The sequence below is a fragment of the Anastrepha ludens genome, chromosome 6, assembly GCF_028408465.1.
Source record: "Anastrepha ludens isolate Willacy chromosome 6, idAnaLude1.1, whole genome shotgun sequence".
NCBI lineage: Eukaryota > Metazoa > Arthropoda > Insecta > Diptera > Tephritidae > Anastrepha > Anastrepha ludens.
Window position 1 is genome coordinate 43,233,434 of NC_071502.1, and position 18,346 is coordinate 43,251,779.

At 32.6% G+C, this 18,346-nt stretch overlaps 1 protein-coding gene across 3 annotated transcripts in view; it reads right to left on the minus strand.

Annotated features, from left to right (window-relative positions):
* LOC128868615 (protein spinster) overlaps positions 1 to 18,346 on the minus strand; it is a 60,461-nt gene that overhangs the window by 5,196 nt on the left and 36,919 nt on the right. For 2 of the 3 annotated variants that reach the window (XR_008455139.1, XM_054110906.1), the window contains exons 3-6: positions 13,536 to 13,862; positions 12,669 to 12,930; positions 992 to 1,090; positions 585 to 935 (exon numbers count right to left, since the gene is read on the minus strand). Coding sequence is in view for 1 of the 3 variants with exons in the window: in XM_054110906.1 (XP_053966881.1) it covers positions 585 to 935; positions 992 to 1,090; positions 12,669 to 12,930; positions 13,536 to 13,862 (1,039 nt within the window). In the remaining 2 variants the exon portion in view is untranslated. Of the gene's footprint in view, positions 1 to 584; positions 936 to 991; positions 1,091 to 11,983; positions 12,246 to 12,668; positions 12,931 to 13,535; positions 13,863 to 18,346 lie in introns of all 3 variants that reach the window. The other variant, XR_008455140.1, reaches the window with a different exon arrangement.

Genomic DNA, 18,346 nt, shown 5'->3' on the forward strand with positions numbered 1-18,346 from the left:
CCGACATACCAAACATATGCCCGGCATGTGAAGGCACCCCGCACGACACTAACCACCTTTTCACATGCCCTCTAAAACCGACTCATCTAACACCCCTCTCCGTCTGGACCCAACCCGTCGAAGCAGCATGTTTCCTGAGCCTACCTTTAGATGAGCTAGACGAAGACGACCGGTGATAGCCCTACACTGGCGGGGCTTCTATTACTTTTAAACAAACAAACAAACTTGAATGCAGTTCTCGGTTCGAAACATGTTGGCCGATTAAACTTAAAGGGGAAAAAGTTGGTTAGAAATAAAATTAAATTATTTTTTGCCAATAAATGCTCTACGTACGCGCGCTATCGGAATGGCATGTATTTATAGCCGGCCAAGGATGCCACACTGTTGCAGCAATAACAAAAACAACCTCTGTTTCAGCTTTAAATAATTAAATGCTTAATCGAGAGAGAAATATGGCTTCAACAGTGAGTCAACGATGTAAAATATATTAGCTTTACCAGAATTGACTTTACCAGCTACACTATTCTATGCACTACTTTTACACATTAGAACAGAACTAAAATTTGTATTTTATAGCAACTTACCTCAATATCCCCTCCCAATAATTTCTCATCAAGGAAATAGTCACTTAAATGGGTACTATTCAATGGCATCATATTCGTTGCATCCGTGACAAAGTCAGTGGCATTTTGGTATAAAAAGTTTGTAGCATTCGCAGCCAAGTCAGTGATATTCTCCATCACTGCACTGGCAGCTTCCGCTAAGAGATTCGTTGTCGCTGCCGTTGTAGCATCTCCGGACAGTAAGCTGTCAGTAATATTATCACTGTTATTCTCCAATCTCAAGGACATACTAGGCATGGAGATACTGAATTCGTTGGTCTGAACTGCTTGAGTTGCAGTGGTGCGCAAATGACGTTTGATTCCTTCCGAAAGCTGAAAAAAAAAAATTATTAAAATAAATAAATTTAAATATGCATGTGGCTACATACCAAGCCAACGAAATAAGGGCTACCAGCATCACCCAACGCATGTGACAGTAGAATTTGGAAGGCTTCAGCAGTGGAACGGCGCGTCGGCACCACAACGTACTGTAAAAAAAAAGTACAGTGAATATGAAATACTTTATACATAGATACATACATACATATGTATGTATATTAACTTAAAATTCATACAGTGCAAAACAAAAAAAGAAAAAGCCAGGCATGTGCGTGTTTAAATGTGCAAATTAAACAAAAAAAAAGCTCAAGTACAAGTTAAATCCGCTCTTCCAATCGCATAGTTTATTTACATCTATAAGAATAATTAGTTAAGTTTTTAGTGTTGCAGAGAACATTAACAGCTGTTAATGTTAACGAAGAAAGCGAGCAAAACAAAGGGAAAAGCATAATTTTTGGTATAGTCTAAGATTTTTGCGACAACAACACACTGGAATAAGGTGAATTTACAAAAAGCTATTCACAGATGGAGCCATAAGCGCGAAAAGAAAGCAAAAAGCATTAAGCCCGCGCGACATTTTTCCCATAGCCAAGATCCTTAAAAATTGGTTCGAGCACAGGATAACGCAATGCAAACAATGTTACAACTTTTGCAAAACGCACAACAGTAGCGTAGGCGGAATTCAACCAGCAGCAAATACAAAACATTGTTTATTAAAAAAACAAATATAGAACGGAATATGCAAAGAAACAATCTATTTCTTGACCACCACTGTCAGCTGTACTGCAATGCGCGAAATCAGCGTAGGTAATAGCATACTTTTAGGCAACGAACAAGAGAATTGTAAATTATCGCTAGGGTGCATTCGCGGCACATTTTATGTTTTTAATTACTTTAGCGAAACTTGATATAATATAAAAATTAACGAGTCGAGTTTTGTTTTGCTTTCTTTGGGCTTCAAGTGGCAAAGGGGCTTGTGGCATTTAAATGGAAATATTTATGTGTGTGTATCGAAAGATATGTGTGTGGGTGTATGTATGTGTAGGTTCGGAGCAAATGTAAACATTTTCCACTATAAATAATATAATATAAAACATAAATCAAAATGTATATCGCTACTGAAATATACATACATATGTACACACTTACATACTTAAGCAAAAAAAAAATCATAATATGTATACATTTTTTTATGAAGCAACAAAAACGGTATGTATTAAAAGAATTTCAAGCAATGGGTTTTCGACTTTATTAGAAGAGTGTAGACTACTACAAAAAAACAAAAAAAAAATAAACAATTATGTCAAATTAGCACTGGAGGTTAAGGTGATATTTGATTGTATAAATCTATAAGAAATTTCCTCAGACATCCACAAGCAATCGTCTGTCTCGTTTATAGTTGCTGGCTACGTGCATAAATATGTGTGTATGTCCTTCATACGATCATATGTAGGAAATATACGACTTGGCCGAAGCCAAGCCAAATATCGTGAAAATATCTATAATATTTGAATTAACAATAATTAATATAAATTTCAATTTTGAAACACATAATTTTAAATCTTTATTCATTAATTTTAAATATTCTTTCCTCTTTGAGTTTTTACTTTTCAACGAATTTTTATGCCGAAATGTCTTTTTTGTTTTTTGAATATCGAGTGAAGGTTAACATTGATAACTGCTGATTGTTTTTGCTTACTTTTATATCAGCAGTGACAGAGATGGATTAAGTATTCAGCATCACCAATGAAAAAAACTGCAAGAATCAAGAGCAGTGAATTGATGCATTTTAGAAACATACATACACACATACTTGCCCTCAGCACTATTAATTCGTACTGCTACCATTTCTTCTTATGTACACCCCGTTTCAAAGTTATAAGCACACTAAAATCTTTTTGTTTATAAAAATGTGGTTCATACCAAAACAAACACCACATAACGCAGGTTTCAAAAGTTACAAAATGTTTCAAAATTTCATCAAAACTTTCAACTTTTTAGCCAGAATTTTTTTTGGCTATGCATATTTACATTAATTATTTTAGTATAGCAAAGTGCAAGTTTCAAGTAACTACAAAATACCGTGGATTTTTGAATATGTTCTTTTACGAGGTGCCACGGTTTTTCTTCCATATAAAGTACATGCACGAATTGTTTTATTTGGAAGAAAAAGTCAACAAAAAAATTACTAAAAACTAACGGTATTTTTTAGTCAATGGACTACAAAACTGCATGTTCAGCAAATTCTAAAAATTCTGACTGAAAAGTTAGAAATATTAATGAGAATTCGCCGAAATTTTATAAATTTCATACAAGGTTGAAACTTTGCGTTATATGGTTTTTGTTGTAGTATGAATTATAATTTTATAACAAAAACTTTTTTAAATACTCAAAACGTCAGTATGCTTTTTTTACCCTGACAGTATGCATTGTATATCTTCAATGCAGGACTTACTTCAAACTCTTTACTAGGTTTATAACTCTGTTCTATGCGAGTGCTAACTAAATCGGCAGAGAAGAGCCGACTGCAGATTGCTTACAGGCCATAATTTAATGTTGCGTTTACATCCGCACCGGCTGAGTCTGTGTACAGAAACGCATTGTAGAGGTAATATCTGCAAGAAGTTGAGATGGCTCAATACATTTTATTTAAATGTCCGACATTGGTTGCATATCGAGTAATATTTCTTGAGAAAAGTATAGCTTACACAGTGATTGTTGGGAATGCGACTACCAAAGGACGCTTCAGCCTTCATTAAAAAGTCTGAATAGATTATGGGTATTGTGTGTGTTAGTAACGTGATATCAGCATATGTATATGTTCTTATATTGGCATTTCCACTAAGTGCAATTTTTTGCTTAAACTTGACTGCAGCAAAGTAATGAAGTCAGTTTATACGGATGGACAAAAGTTTAGATAGGGATTTCGTATGGTTTTTCTTTCAGACTTAATATTACCACAAACCTGTTGAAGTAGGGATATATCCAAATACGACACAGTTTTAACTAAAAGGTATGTAATCGGACCAGACTCAGGGCAGAGTATTTTAAGTTATGACACAACTCAGTGGGACAGGAGGTGAGGAGAGCTTTGAGCACCTTCTTGTTCGTTGCATAAAAAATGGTATCTAGCGATACTACAATAGATTATGGTGTCTAAGACCTACTTACCTACCTAATCTTGTAAATATAGGGTGGTTTTTCTTAGCTGCATGAGAATTATCGATATCGATAACTGACAAACTCTGTTGACATTTTTGTTCAGTAAGGTTTGACAAGTCATCATGAATCGTTTAACGTCTGAACAACACTTCCAAATTGTGGAAATTTACATTGAAAAAAAAAAAAAAAAAAAAAAATTATATAAAATAATAAACAAATAAATCTGTTCGGGAAATTCATAGAGCGAGGTATTGAAGAAGTCGCCGAATTGTCCTTTTGTAATGGTGCTATTTTTAAGGCTGAGTTGTGTAAAAATTGAATCCAATTCACTAAATGTCGGCATCCAGTTATTAAATATTAAGCAGAGTCAGCGGTACATGGACAGTGCCTGCACATTTACATATATATACATAAATACAAATGTATAAACATTCCATCCACCGATTACACTAGTTCGTGGTTGCTACAATCACCCGTGGTGATATTTGCACAATATTGAACAATCATTTCTCAGCGTAATATTAAATGTGCGACATACCCATAAAAGCTCTACCCTTCTCTAATAAAAAAAAAATTAAAAAGTTAAAAAAGAAAAATAAATAGAAAAATAAATAAAAAAATAAATGCAAAAATAAGTAAATGCGCTGACGACATTCGTAAAAAAAAATAGGTAAATAGGAAGATAAAAGTTCCAAACGCATACGTCAATATAATTTTAAATACACCTCGGCAACTAAATTACGAAGATGTGTCGGACACCGCTTGTGGCGTAGATGTCTCACACTGGCTTTTTGCTAAAACAAGTTCAAGTTCGTGCAATCGTAGAAAAATTATCTAGGTATCTACACACATAAATACGTTTGCATATTTATTTTATTTTTAAAACTAACTTTCTAAATATTCTTAATAGTAAAACAGCGTTAAAAAAAAGATAATGAAATTTGAGCAAAATAAAAAAAAAAACTATCTATATATACAAGTACATGCATACAGTCAGTCAACAAAGTTTTGGCACGGTATTGTTTTTACAGTTTTCGATCCTAACTTTTTTCGACAATTTTGCATAAAAATATAGTTTTTAATATAATAGAAGCGGTATTAATCGAAGTTTCGAGCTTCGAAAAAATATTTAAAATCAAAAGGAAACGACTAGAATTAAATGAACTACAAAATTGCATACTAAAGGGTTTCCCAATAACAGGTGTTATTTTGAATTGGACTTCGCTATCGAGAGATGATTAACGATTTTTTATGGCCGGAATTGCATGGTATTGATTTGGACAACGTTTAATTTCAACAAGAAGGCGCTAAGTGCCACACAAGCAACGAAACCATTAATATTTTACGGAAAAAGTTTCCGGGTCGTGTTATCTATCGAAGAGGTGATCGCAATTGGTCACCGAGATCTTGTGATTTAACGTCTTGTGTCTTTTTTCTTTGGCGCCACGTGAAAGAGAAGGTCTACGCCAACAGCCCAGGGTTGATTCAAGATCCCCAAGATGGAATTCGTGAGGCTATCGAGGACATAGGGCAGCCACTTTGCAATTCGGTTATGGAAAATTTCATGAAAAGGATATTGTCCTGTAAGCGTGGTCGTGGTGGTCATTTCCCTGATGTTATAATGAAATAAACATCCGATCATTTATATTAAAAAATAACATTTTTCTTTGAATATCAAAATAACACCTCTATAGAAAAATAAAATTAAAAATTCCGAGTAAAAATTTGATTTGTTTTTTATTTTTTTATTTTATATATTAGTTGGGCAGCAGCATTTTATCAAATTAAAACAACTTTCAGACATTTTGTAACTTTTATAGGTAAATTATATGCATCACGTCTTTGGTTTCTCTTTTTTAACTATTGGCCTCTTGTTCTCGCAAAGCGTTAGCAAGTGACGAATAGATGGAACAACTGGTATAGATAAACATGATTTGGTAGCGCTGGAATAGAGTAGCCTAAAATTACATTTGTTTATAAAATAATGACGTATACCAATTTTAAGAGGTATAACCACACTCGCTAACGGCGAATCTTGCTCGATAACTTTATTGTTGCTTTCACATGCAAATTTTTCGTCAAGCGAGCCGAGTAGAGAGATAGCGAGCAGAGAAGTAGTGAATAGAAGAGGTCTTATGCATGTAATATTTTGACATTTTGTATTTTCGTTTGTGGCGTTCTTTTATTTTTAAGTAAGCTTTTTATTTTTATGAAAAATAAAAAGGATAAAACATCAGAATAATATAGTTTTTCCTTTTCTTATATTAAAGTTCATCAGCTTGAATATGCATTGATTTGTATGAAAATAATTGATTCGTTAAACGGTTGTTCGCTTTGTGGCAAACTTTTTCAGAATATATCTGAGCCGTTAAACGAGGTATGGGTGTTTTATGTTGCTTTTGTTAAAATATTTTTACAAAAAATCAGCGGAAAATAATAGAATGACAATATTGCGAATATTGTTAAAAAATAATCACTGTGTCACAACCGTTTTGACTCACTGTATACATAAAGGGTGGCCAACTGGTGGTTTCTTTGAAGATGATGATGCTATAAAAGAACACCGTTCAATATTTTTTCAACCATTTTAACTTTATTAATTGCACTGTGTAAATTCGAGTAAAGATTTTGATAGTTGATTTTACGTAATTTAGGTCTTCTAAATTCAATAAAAAAATTTTGAATGTATTATAAATTGTTTCTGAATTCTATATTATATATACATACATTAAGATACATTTAAATAGTTTTCTATTTCAAAATTTATGAGCTCTCTGCGGCCCCATGATATATTTTCAAATACCGATATCCCCAAAACTCGAGCCAATCTGACAAAACTGGGGAAGCCATTGAAATTAGAATACCATAATTTAGCAACATCAACTATTAAACTTTTTGCCAAAAACTATTGAAAATCCGAGTATAGTGTAGTTTTTACTTTATTGTGGAGTAAAAAGTACAGAAATGTGGGAAAGATGTAGTCGCGTCGCGTATGTCTTGGTCGATATGCGTCTTAGGTGTCGGAATAGTTTCTCGATTATTAAAGGCAACCAACAAAATAGTATAACGAACAATGCTAGGCAACTATGTGATTCTTACATTTCAGATAATATACAGGTACTCGTAATGTGTTTAGCAGTTTTATTAAGAAAGTAACGGAACATTTTTATGGAACACTTTAATCCTCTAACTCCTCAATAGATGGGTATTTTTTGTCTCTTTGCGGGAAAGGGCCAAAAATACATATAACAGAGGGATAGAGCGGGTTAAAATTAACTAAAAAATATTTGCCGGAAAATTTTACTATACATCTATTAATGCACTAAAGCTCAACATTCAACATAAACGCCTTGTTATTGTGAAAAAAATATGATTTTATTCGTTTTCGAAAAAGTTACTAATAAGGATACTACTAAATTAACATTAAATCGTCGCTCTGTGGACGCATTGACTTCGATATGGACGATTGACATTGATTTATAAAAAGAAACTAGCCGATGGCCCACCCTATCTGGTATGTTTATGGTATACATAAATATAAAACAGCTTACTATAAATTCAAAAGCTGAAGGAGGTGCCAGCCAACGTCAATAGCCAAAATGTTAAAATAAAAATTCAAAATTATAAAACAAAGAAGGAAAGTGGGCATCAACAATAGGAAAAGTGCAGAAAATTCTCTTAATATAATATTTTTTCACGCTTATCTACCTTTTTGTCTAATATCAGTTGCATGAGGGCATTTCGGCACCTATTAGATAATAATTGGCACTCGTATACAATATTTGTCCTGTACTTAGCTGACATATATAACATACATACATATGTATTCATGTATAATTGCATCATGCACTAATACTTGTATATACATATGACAGGATGAACGGCTCTGATAGCAGATATCATTGAATAATATTTATGTACAACATCTGATGCCAAAAAAATAAGCCGGACAAATGGGCATATGTTTACTAAATGCTAAAATGCGAGCATTAACAGATATACTGCAGAGTCAAGTGGAATTTAGCATTTGCAATACAATTTGCCAAAAATGATTTGAGTTCGTGAAATGTTATGTGGAAACCAGACGCAGCGTGTCAAATCGTAGTTAAAGAAACGTTTTGATATTGGAGTTGAATTTGTTTTTGAGATAACTAAAAAGATGAAGTCAAGATTAGATAGGGCACATTTACAAAAATAATTAGAAAAATATTACGATGTAATTAAAAAAAATATATTGATGAAAAGTAGGGAAACTACAGAGATTTGAGCAGGATTTTGATCAGATCATCGTAACTACATATGTATGTAGTTGAATAATTTTTGGAGATGGCTGAGCAGACATTAACGACAATAATTCACGCCTAGGAGGCCCTTTCGTGTCAAAAATGGTTGACAATATCAAAGATGCTCGTTACCCTAGATGGCACTATGCATCGAATTGAGTCGAGCTTTTAGTCATTTTAGTGTTAACAGGCGTTTTCTTATTAAACTGAGCTTTACCAACCGAGCCGCCAAACTTTTCACAACTTTAAAGTTGCCTTGAACTCTTTCCGTTTACTTAACGACTGCCTGACTAATATAAATTTGCTAATTTCGAGGTTTCGGCAAGGCAATTTGGTTTTAAACTATTTTTAAGGCTGAAAATGTCGGTGGGCAAAATCAGTTGTTTATTATTTACACTGCCTGTATTATTACAATTTCCTTCACTTTAACTACAGCTGTAGTTATTTTAAAGCGTCTATGAACTAACATTTAAATCCATCCACCTGAGAGTTTAACAAGTTTTTGAGAAACCAAAAGTGGGTTTATCGACTTCTTAAAGTGTTCGACTATTTTGTAAGCTTTCAACGGCTATAATGAAGAGTTAACATTAGACAATTTTCTTGTAGCAGTAGTCGCCGGTCGGCCTGTGATGGTAAACCTCGTATTAAAATTATGCTATGAAAATAAAATAACATCTGCCTTCGGTGGCGGTGGAAAACTGTAGGTAGGTACCACCATTTGTAGAACAAAATCGAAACGATAATCCACAAATTAAAGGACACGCTTGACTTGAACATCTTTCAAAGCCATTTGAAAATTTTTTTATTTATTTTCCTATAGTCTAAAAGAAGTTGAATATAAAATGAGTAGGTTTGAAACTAAAAATTAAGTATTTATTTTATTCATAGGATTATATTATCTGCTATGACAAATAATTTATTGCGCAAATTGAGTTATCAGAATGATTCGATTGGCAACGGATTACAAGGGGATTTCTAAAATTGGGTGCTGGAGTGGCAAACTATTTCAGTGTTTTTATTATAATGAGATTTATCAAGCCATGGGCATCTGAGTTTCAGTGGTCTGATCTTTGTTATATTTATATGCTAAACAGAGCTTTACTTAAAAAAAAATACTGAATTATTTTGAAACTTTTGAGGGTTGCAAATATAATTTATAGCAATTTGAGCGAGGGGAGCGCAATCATAACAAGAAATGCAAACGAGTTGCGAGATTAACTCGAGTTGGCGCCAAAATAAAACGTGACTGGCAAAGCTGTGCAAAGAATCAGTCTGTTGCCTTCGTTTATATGCACGTATGAGTGAAAATGCAATATGTCAACTCCGTGGGGAGTAATTTCTCGACTTTATTGCATTTATTAATACTTTTTTTTATTCAAAATCCAAATGAGAACTGTGGCGAAAAGGAGTTCGCTAACTGAAAGCCAACTCACCAAAGGGAGTACTTACATAAATGCATACTTGTAGTTCTGGTAGGGGATTTTTCTCTTTGCCACTTTTTCATTACGAAGCAGATAAGTGGGGCATTTTGGGACAAATAAATTGCAAACTTTATTACGTAGAGAGCGAAATAAAGGGGAGAAGAGAAAATATGCGATGGGTATTATGCAAGGGTGCCAAATTTGCCAGTCAGTGAATTGCTGGTGTAGTAGTGAAAGAAAACTTTGCACTCACACATATTCATATTATGTAATAAGAAATTTAATACTGATGAATGAGCTGTGCCAAAATTAAGCATAACGGATGGGGAAAACTTTTCGAAGAAATTCGATTAACAAATAAAATAAAATTAAAAGTAAACAGTTTTGGGTGAAATGTGGGGATGGGATACGGTACACTAGACAGGGCTAGTTTACTGGGGCGGTAGCCCTTGGTCGGGGTAAATCCGAGTCATTCCGGTAACGTAGAACCGGCTGCCATGGGAATGTTGGGTGAATTGTAAAATTGCGTGATTTAAGTGAGTTTTAAGCGAAAAAATATGGCGCGAAAATTACTTAAATTTAGTTTTGAAGATTTTACAAGTAATGTTACAAAAAATAACAATAAAAATTATTAGTTATAAACTTTCTTTCGCAAAAAAAAAGGTGTACTATAATTACATTTTTTTATCTAAACAAAATAATTAAAAATATACATATTTAAATAAAAACAAAAAAAGAATATCTTTACAATTACGGCTAAATGATCAGTTTAAAATACTCTCCTACTTCACAAGCGTAATTAAGATTTCCTACAGACATATGTTAGCGATAATGTAGGCAAAAATTTATGTTTGAAAGCGTCTTATATATTAACACATATACAGCTGGGTTCAAAATAATATAGGCGCGACGAATTACGAATTTTTTTAATCGACCCGAATTTTTTTAACCGATCCGTCTAAGGACTATCACTCCAGTAGTATTCCCGGTACATGTATGGGGAATGTTTATGCTGCTACAACAACAAGTAAGATTTAACTCTTTTCTTTGTTTTGTATTTAACGTTGTTTTTTTATAATAAATATAGTATATTCTGCAACAAGATCCAAATAGCTCAAAGCTCCAAACTCTGTAAAAATTTTACGAATTTCAAAAATGTTCATAAAAATTTCCAATTTTTTGCTCAGAATTTTTAATAAATATAAATTTGAAGTCAGTCAAAAATTGCATTGATTTTGTACTTTTTATTTTTGCATATGATGTCGAAAATTTGCTTCCATATAAACCCCAGGCACTTGAAACTTGAACTTTCTACTAAATAATTACAAATATTGAAAAAACAAAAATAGTGAAAACTTGGTAATTCATTGCGCTTCTATTATTTCAAATGCAGGCGTATGTAGGTATGTACATATATGAACAATAATTAAAAATAATGATAATAAATTATTGCAAAATTACAATTTATATATAATTACATGAACACTTCTCGCTAAGGACCAAACCAAGGGTCTATGCGTGACTACCAGTTCAACCTACTTATATTAAAATTTCGGTTTGACGGCAGTATTTTTCATGCTTTGTATTATTGGGTTTTTGGAAATGTCGTTTTGTAATAATGCGACACCCCGCTGAAATGCTTACAAAGGATTAATCGATCACCCTAATATAGTTGTAATATTTATTGTAATAATATGCATTTGACAGCGTTTCAATGAAAAAAAAAATGTGTCTACCAAATAAGAGACATTTAAATCTACTTATACTTAGTAATTTAGCATGAATGAACCTTGTTTACAAAAACAAATACTCAAAAAATTGTAAGAAAGAACTAAATTAAAAATCAATGGCTTTACAAAAGAATCAAATATTTTTCGGAAAACACAATACTTTCTCTTTGTACCATTTTTCGAAGAGGAAAAAACAAAATACTTTTTTAAATGCTGGTGTTTCTCTAATTTGTTGTCGAATAATGGATGGTTTTATATACAAATGCACTTAATATGTATGTAATTGGGTATGTATTAGTAAGCTAAGCTATGTATAAAAGCTATGTATATAAAAAATGTTTACATTTGCTACATATTTTGTTTGTACGAATATAAGTTTTCAGTTATAACAACAACCACCACAACATAACACGTGTATTTTTAGGAAAATTTAGCGATTCTCTTACCAGTAAAATATCAGCCACAAGTGCCCAATTTAGATTCAAACACAATTGACCGATGAACATTAAAATATACGAGGCTATGATGTATTTTGTGACAAACAGCATCGCGGCAGCAAGGAAAAGCGAGCTAAAAAATAATCCAAAAGCGCACACCAAGGGATCGGCGTTGTTTTTGTAACTGGCAACCGCACGCGACAAAATCGGTCCGAGCGGTACACCAATTAGACCAGCTGTCATTGTAATAATGCCAAAACGTAGCGAAACGCTGTTAATTTTTTTTTTTTTTTTGTTTCAGAAAAACAAATAATCGTTTCGAGTTTTGTGTGAATTTAAAGTTGATATTTTTAGTTTAGAGATTTAGGAGAAAGGGGAAAAACAAAGAAAATAGAAAGAAAAAAATTTAATATCCAGTAGAAAGCATTTAAACAAGAAAACTCGTGTTAAATCAAAAGCGCATATTAGAAAAAAAATGTCTAAGGCAATAAAATATTTGATTTGTTAACAGTCGTAGCAATTAGCGATCGTACAAGCTTCTTAAACACATTTTGGTATAACGCGCAGTGGAGCAGACAGGGTGGCAGTGTTTCTCTTTTTGCTTTGTTTTTCTTTACACATTTGCTGATGATTGCACTTCGCCTTTTCATCCAATAATTTTCATTTTTCTTTTTTGTCTTTTTCGTTTTCTTACCAGCAAAATATCAGCTACAATGGACCAGCATAGATTCAGCGTCACTTGTGCCAAAAAGACGAACAAAAAGCAGTACGAGGTTGAGGTTTGTGGTGTTACCAGCGACATGTAGACCATTGGCGCTGATATGAGTAGACCGAAGGCACAAATGTATGGATCACAACTCTCGTGACTTGGTCGTAGACGCTGAGCGAGCAGCGATCCCAATGGTACACCAATTAGTCCAGCTATCATAGCGATGATGCCAAACTTGTACGATACGCTAGTTTTTCAAATGGGAATTATGTGCATATGTTTAAAATTTTCAAATTCTATATTATAAATAAATATGTAGGCGCATATATATTACATATATATGTATATATTGAACATTTATGCATATATGCGATTACTGGGGCGAGCATAACTGAGTACATGCTGACTTTTTTTAATTTACAATGTGTTTCGTGTTAAAATTTGTTTGTTATTTTGTTTTAATTGTTCATTCTTTAACCAAAACATATACCATAAATCAAACTTTCAGACTTTATATACAATTTAGAAAAGTTTAACACATTTTTCAGCCAAACTTTGCACTTCTAAAGCTGAACTTTTCGAGTAAGCAGTAACATGCCAAAGGTTGAAAGTTTCACTTATGCTTTTGGTGAAAGAATGAAAAAAGGTTAAAAAAAGTTAATAAATAAAAAATATATAATACAAAATTAACTCGAAAAACATTGAAAATATAAAAAAATCATCATGCTCTTAGTTATGCTCCCCACTGTACATATTCATTGCATATGTTCGTAATTTTTTGTGGAAATCCGCAAACAAAATTATTATAATTTTTTATATATTCTTTTTCCCTTTTTCTTTTAATATACTTACTCATTCAACGATAGTTCCTCATTGCCTGGCTGCATCTTGATGCCTAGATATATGAATTTCGGGCCCCACCAAGCCAAAGCGCCCGTTACGAAGGCAACGCATGTGAAACCGGCTGTCGAAAGCATAAATGAATGATTCTTCATTAAGTCCTTTATATCTTCAGTGTAGCTAGTAGGTTCCAAATTGTGTGAGCCTTCGCTCTCACCACGCTCGGGTTCTTTGGTTAATAGTATTAACGCAACAGCCACAATGCCAAGAATAGGTGTGACACGCAAGGCCCAACGCCAGTCGTTGGCCAAACGTGCGGTCTCGGAGCCGACGATATAACTACAAAGGAATGAGAAAAGAAATTAGATAAAAAAATATATTAAAAATGTTAAAATAAAAAATAATAAAAAAAATATTTAGAATCAACAGTGACATGAGACCTCTTTTTGAAGCATTCAATATGCAAGAACATTACTACCAGGCAAAATAAATATAATAAAATATAACTTTGAGCGATGTATTTTTCATAAATATAAAAGCTGAACCACTTTTTGCCAGCAGAGATGACTTTCAAAAAAAAAACTATTTTTAAGATAAAATATATTGTACTTTTTAACTTTTTATTTTTTAGGACAAAGTGTTCTTTAAAAAAAAAATTTTTTGTTCAAAAAGGTGTTGGAAAAACATTTTTTTTGTCATTTTTGATAAACACCCCCTAGATTTTTTTAACCTGAAAGTTTCCTAGAAAATGTTGGGGGAAAAAATAATAGTTTTGAGATTTAGACACAGTTTTCGAAAGTTAATTTTTTTTTTTTGTTTGTGCTTTTAGTAGGACAAAATATACTTTTTCAAAAAAAAATAATTTATTTTTTAGGATAAAGTGAAAAAAATAACAATTTTGAAATTTAGACACAGTTTTCGAAAGTTAAATTTTTTTTTGTTTGTGTTTTTAGGAGGACAAAATATACTTTTTCAAAACAAATAATTTATTTTTTAGGATAAAGTGTGCTTTTACAATAAAAAAAATTTTTGTTCAAAAGTTTTGGAGAAAAATTTTTTTTGTCGTTTTTGAAAAACATCCCCGGATTTTGTTTCCTCTGAAAGTTGCATAGTGGGATTCGCATACATTTAAAAAATTAATTTCATTTTAAGGGGGAACGCCACTGTGAAGGGTCATAATATAGTCGATTTTTGGGAATTTGTTTTTTAAGAAGCTGTTTTTTTTTTTTTTTGATTGATGATTTGAATTTCGATGTGGGGTTTTCGCCTAAAAAAATTGTTATTTTCAAAATTTTGAAAATCGGCTACGTACAACGATAACCAATACGATAACAAAAATTTTGAAAAAAAAAGAAAATTAAAATCGGTGCAATAGTCTTCGAGAAATCGTTGCCACCGTATCAAAAAAAAAGTTGTTTCGAGAAAAACGCGTTTGAAATAAAGCATTGTATCGTCGGGGGCTCACTTAAGTGCACATAGAATCGGGACTAAAGCGAATTTCGCTTTAAAATACCACATTTTCTTGAGTAGTTATACTAACAATTTATACAAAAAACGATTTTTTTGAATTTTCACAGTGGCGTTCCCCCTTAATAAATGAAAATTTTTCATATTGTATAAATCTGAATATTATTTATTCTTTTCACAAAATTTTTTCAGTAGTAGACTTCATTTTCTTGGGAACCAGAAATAAAAAAAGTCAGCTTTGAAATCCAATACAGAATCAAGTAGTAAATATCTTATGTGTCAGTAAAATCATGTATAGCACATCTTACAGACGGAATAAATCGACTTAGTGCTTTTTACCTGCCGTCTATTAAATTACTGAATTTCTAATGCAATCCATTAAATCATCCTAATAAAGATTTATTACATATATCAAATAGTTTTATGAACGTTTAGGTTTTAGTGATTTAAACTAAAGAATGCTTAGGTCAAATAAACTGTTTTTTCAAAGGCGCTTAACACAATACTAATGAAAGCCTGCTAGACATGGTAGACAGACACTATCTTCCGTGATTGACGTTATCCGAACCCGATCCCTTTTTGAGTGTTTGGCCGAGCTCCTCCTCCTATTTGTGAGGTGCGTCTTGATGTTGTTCCAACAATGGAGGGACTTACAGTTTCAAGCCGACTCCGAACGGCAGATATTTTTATGAGGAGCTTTTTCATGGCAGAAATACACTCCGAGTTTGCCATTGCCTGCCGAGGGGCGACGGCTATTAGAAAAATGTTTTTCTTAATTTTGTTGTTTCACCGAGATTCGAACCAACGTTCTCTCTTTGAATTCCGAATGGTAATCACGCACCAACCCGCTCGGCTACGGCGGCCGTACAGATACATTTTAGACCACAGGACTCGACTTGATTCAGGAGAACAGCAAGGAAGTTACACTCCTACTTTTCCAGAACAGAGGGAACATAGTCAAAATATTTAAGATATTTGAACACCCTAAACAACTGATCTCACACCTATTCTTCTTTGGTTCAATACAAGCTAAAAATCAGGCTTCTATCAGATCTCAGCAGTGTCAAAGAAGGTTATTGCAACAATAACAGATAAATCAATACCGGGTAGATTACTTAAAAATAAGTAACAGGAAAATTATCATATCAAATAAGCATTTCTATATATATGACTGCTATACAGACACATACATATACAAGAAAACGTAAATTTGTATGTGTTGCGCGCATATCTAAACAGTTCTTTACTGCATATTGTATTATAAATGTACAATATACCCGTAAGTATTAAATAAAGAAATCAATCAATTACAAATTACAGTCAATTAAATGAATATTTACTTATTTAAGGGCGCAAAAACATGCAGTATTTAATTAAATATCATTTACGTAAGAAGTTGGCATTATAACAAAAACGTAAAATGCATTTTGCCCCCTTCTATATGCCGCTAACTTGTAGGTGTAATAAGAGAAGCTCTGGAATTTCTACAGTTGAGTGCAAATGCACTTATATGTGTGTATGTAACTCATAAATTACGCATTGTGCATTTGTAGTGGCGTGATAGGATGGGGGGTCATTTTGAGAAATTTAATAATGATAATTTATGAATTTCTTTATTTGCCAAATGCAACCAATACGCAGAAGTAATAGTATTTTTATCTGCACAAACAAATTTGATGTGAACGAAAATTTTGTAATTGATTTAAATTTGAATTGACAAAGTCAATAATAAAATTCCTGCCACTAATTGACCTTTTGTACGCGTGCAATTTAGATGGTTGTATCAAGGAAAGAAGTTCTAAATGATTGGTGATAAAAATATATATGTAAGTATATACAGCCTGCGACAAACGATAGCACAGCAACATTTTGACCAGTTTTAACTATTCATCTTTTTTTTTATGTGTAGCTAACAAACCCATATAAATCACACTTTCTACATAAATTAACAATTTTTTTAATTAAAATTTCTAGAAAATTTTGTTAATAGTGAGAAAATGCGGAATACTGACAGGAAAAAAATATAAAAAAGTAACGGGGTCTTTCAACAACTTTAAACTTGCACTTTATTATGATCAAATTTAATAAGCTATGAAATTGCATACCAAACATTGCTCTAGAAATTCTAATTAAAAACGTATAATCGCGATGAAAAGTTTGAGGAATTTTTCTAATTTGTACAAGAAATTTGAAAAAAAAAACGTATAAATTCTTATCAGACAATGAGTTACACTTTTATACAATTTAACTATTTAACAATTAAAAAACAAAAAAAAAAAAATAATAATAATAATCAAAATGTAAGTGTGCTATCGCTTTGTCGCGGGGTGTAAGTAGGTAAAGGGTGTTTTTTTGAAGTTTAGCATTATAATTTCAAGTAAAACAAACAAGAGTCTGGGAAATGAGATTTATTAATAGATATGTAAATAGTTTCAGCACTATTTTCTACTACTTTCTAGAACATATCACGAATGGTGCACAAGGTTGGCGGCCAAAAAATAAATACGTTTCTGGAGATATTATTATCACCGAACAATTCTTTCGGGAGGCATAGGTTCTTACCTAGCCAGAGGCATTCAAAACTTTGTTCAAAAAATTTTAGGTCGTTCCAACGACACTAGGTTCGATCGGGTACTTTTTCCCCCGAACTCGAGATTATACGTATTTATATGAATTAGACATTATTGGAAAGGGCCCGCATTTGCAATTTTCCCCCGGGGCCCGAATATGCTCTCTACGGCCCTGAGCTGACGTCATTTTATACGATTGATTAAAATTTTTTGCTCTTAAACAACTATCTCCTATGCTATTTTGAAACATTCTCTCAGTTCGCTCTAATGCCTCTTCTAAAATAACTTCGCGCCATATTACTCTTAAAACTCCATTTCAATCTGCGTATTCTTGTTTTCTTTCACTTTTGAGTTGGACAAGCTGGTAACGCAGAAGCAGTGAATCGAGCGCCCAATTAGTGTGCTGGCTTCGATAAATTGAATCATGTAGTTACGTAAGTAACACTGGACGGCTATTTTTTTTCTTCAGTCACACTCTACGCAATCACCAGAGAGTGTAAAAGGTATAAAAAGTGTCAGAAAATTTTCAATTGTGTCGTAAATAGTCACCAAGTTGCGCAAAAACTGGACGAAACACAATTTTTACTGAGTACTGAACATGGAAATAAATTTTCATAATTTTTAAATGTCAAAAAATAGCCAATGAAAAAACCTAATCAAATGAGTTTCCCCTTTGGAAAAAATATCTTAAAAAAACACTTGTACAAATAAATACAAAATTTACAGACTTTTGAGCGATCCCCTTAGCAAAGCGGTTGAACAAAGAAATGTAATACGTGCAATAAA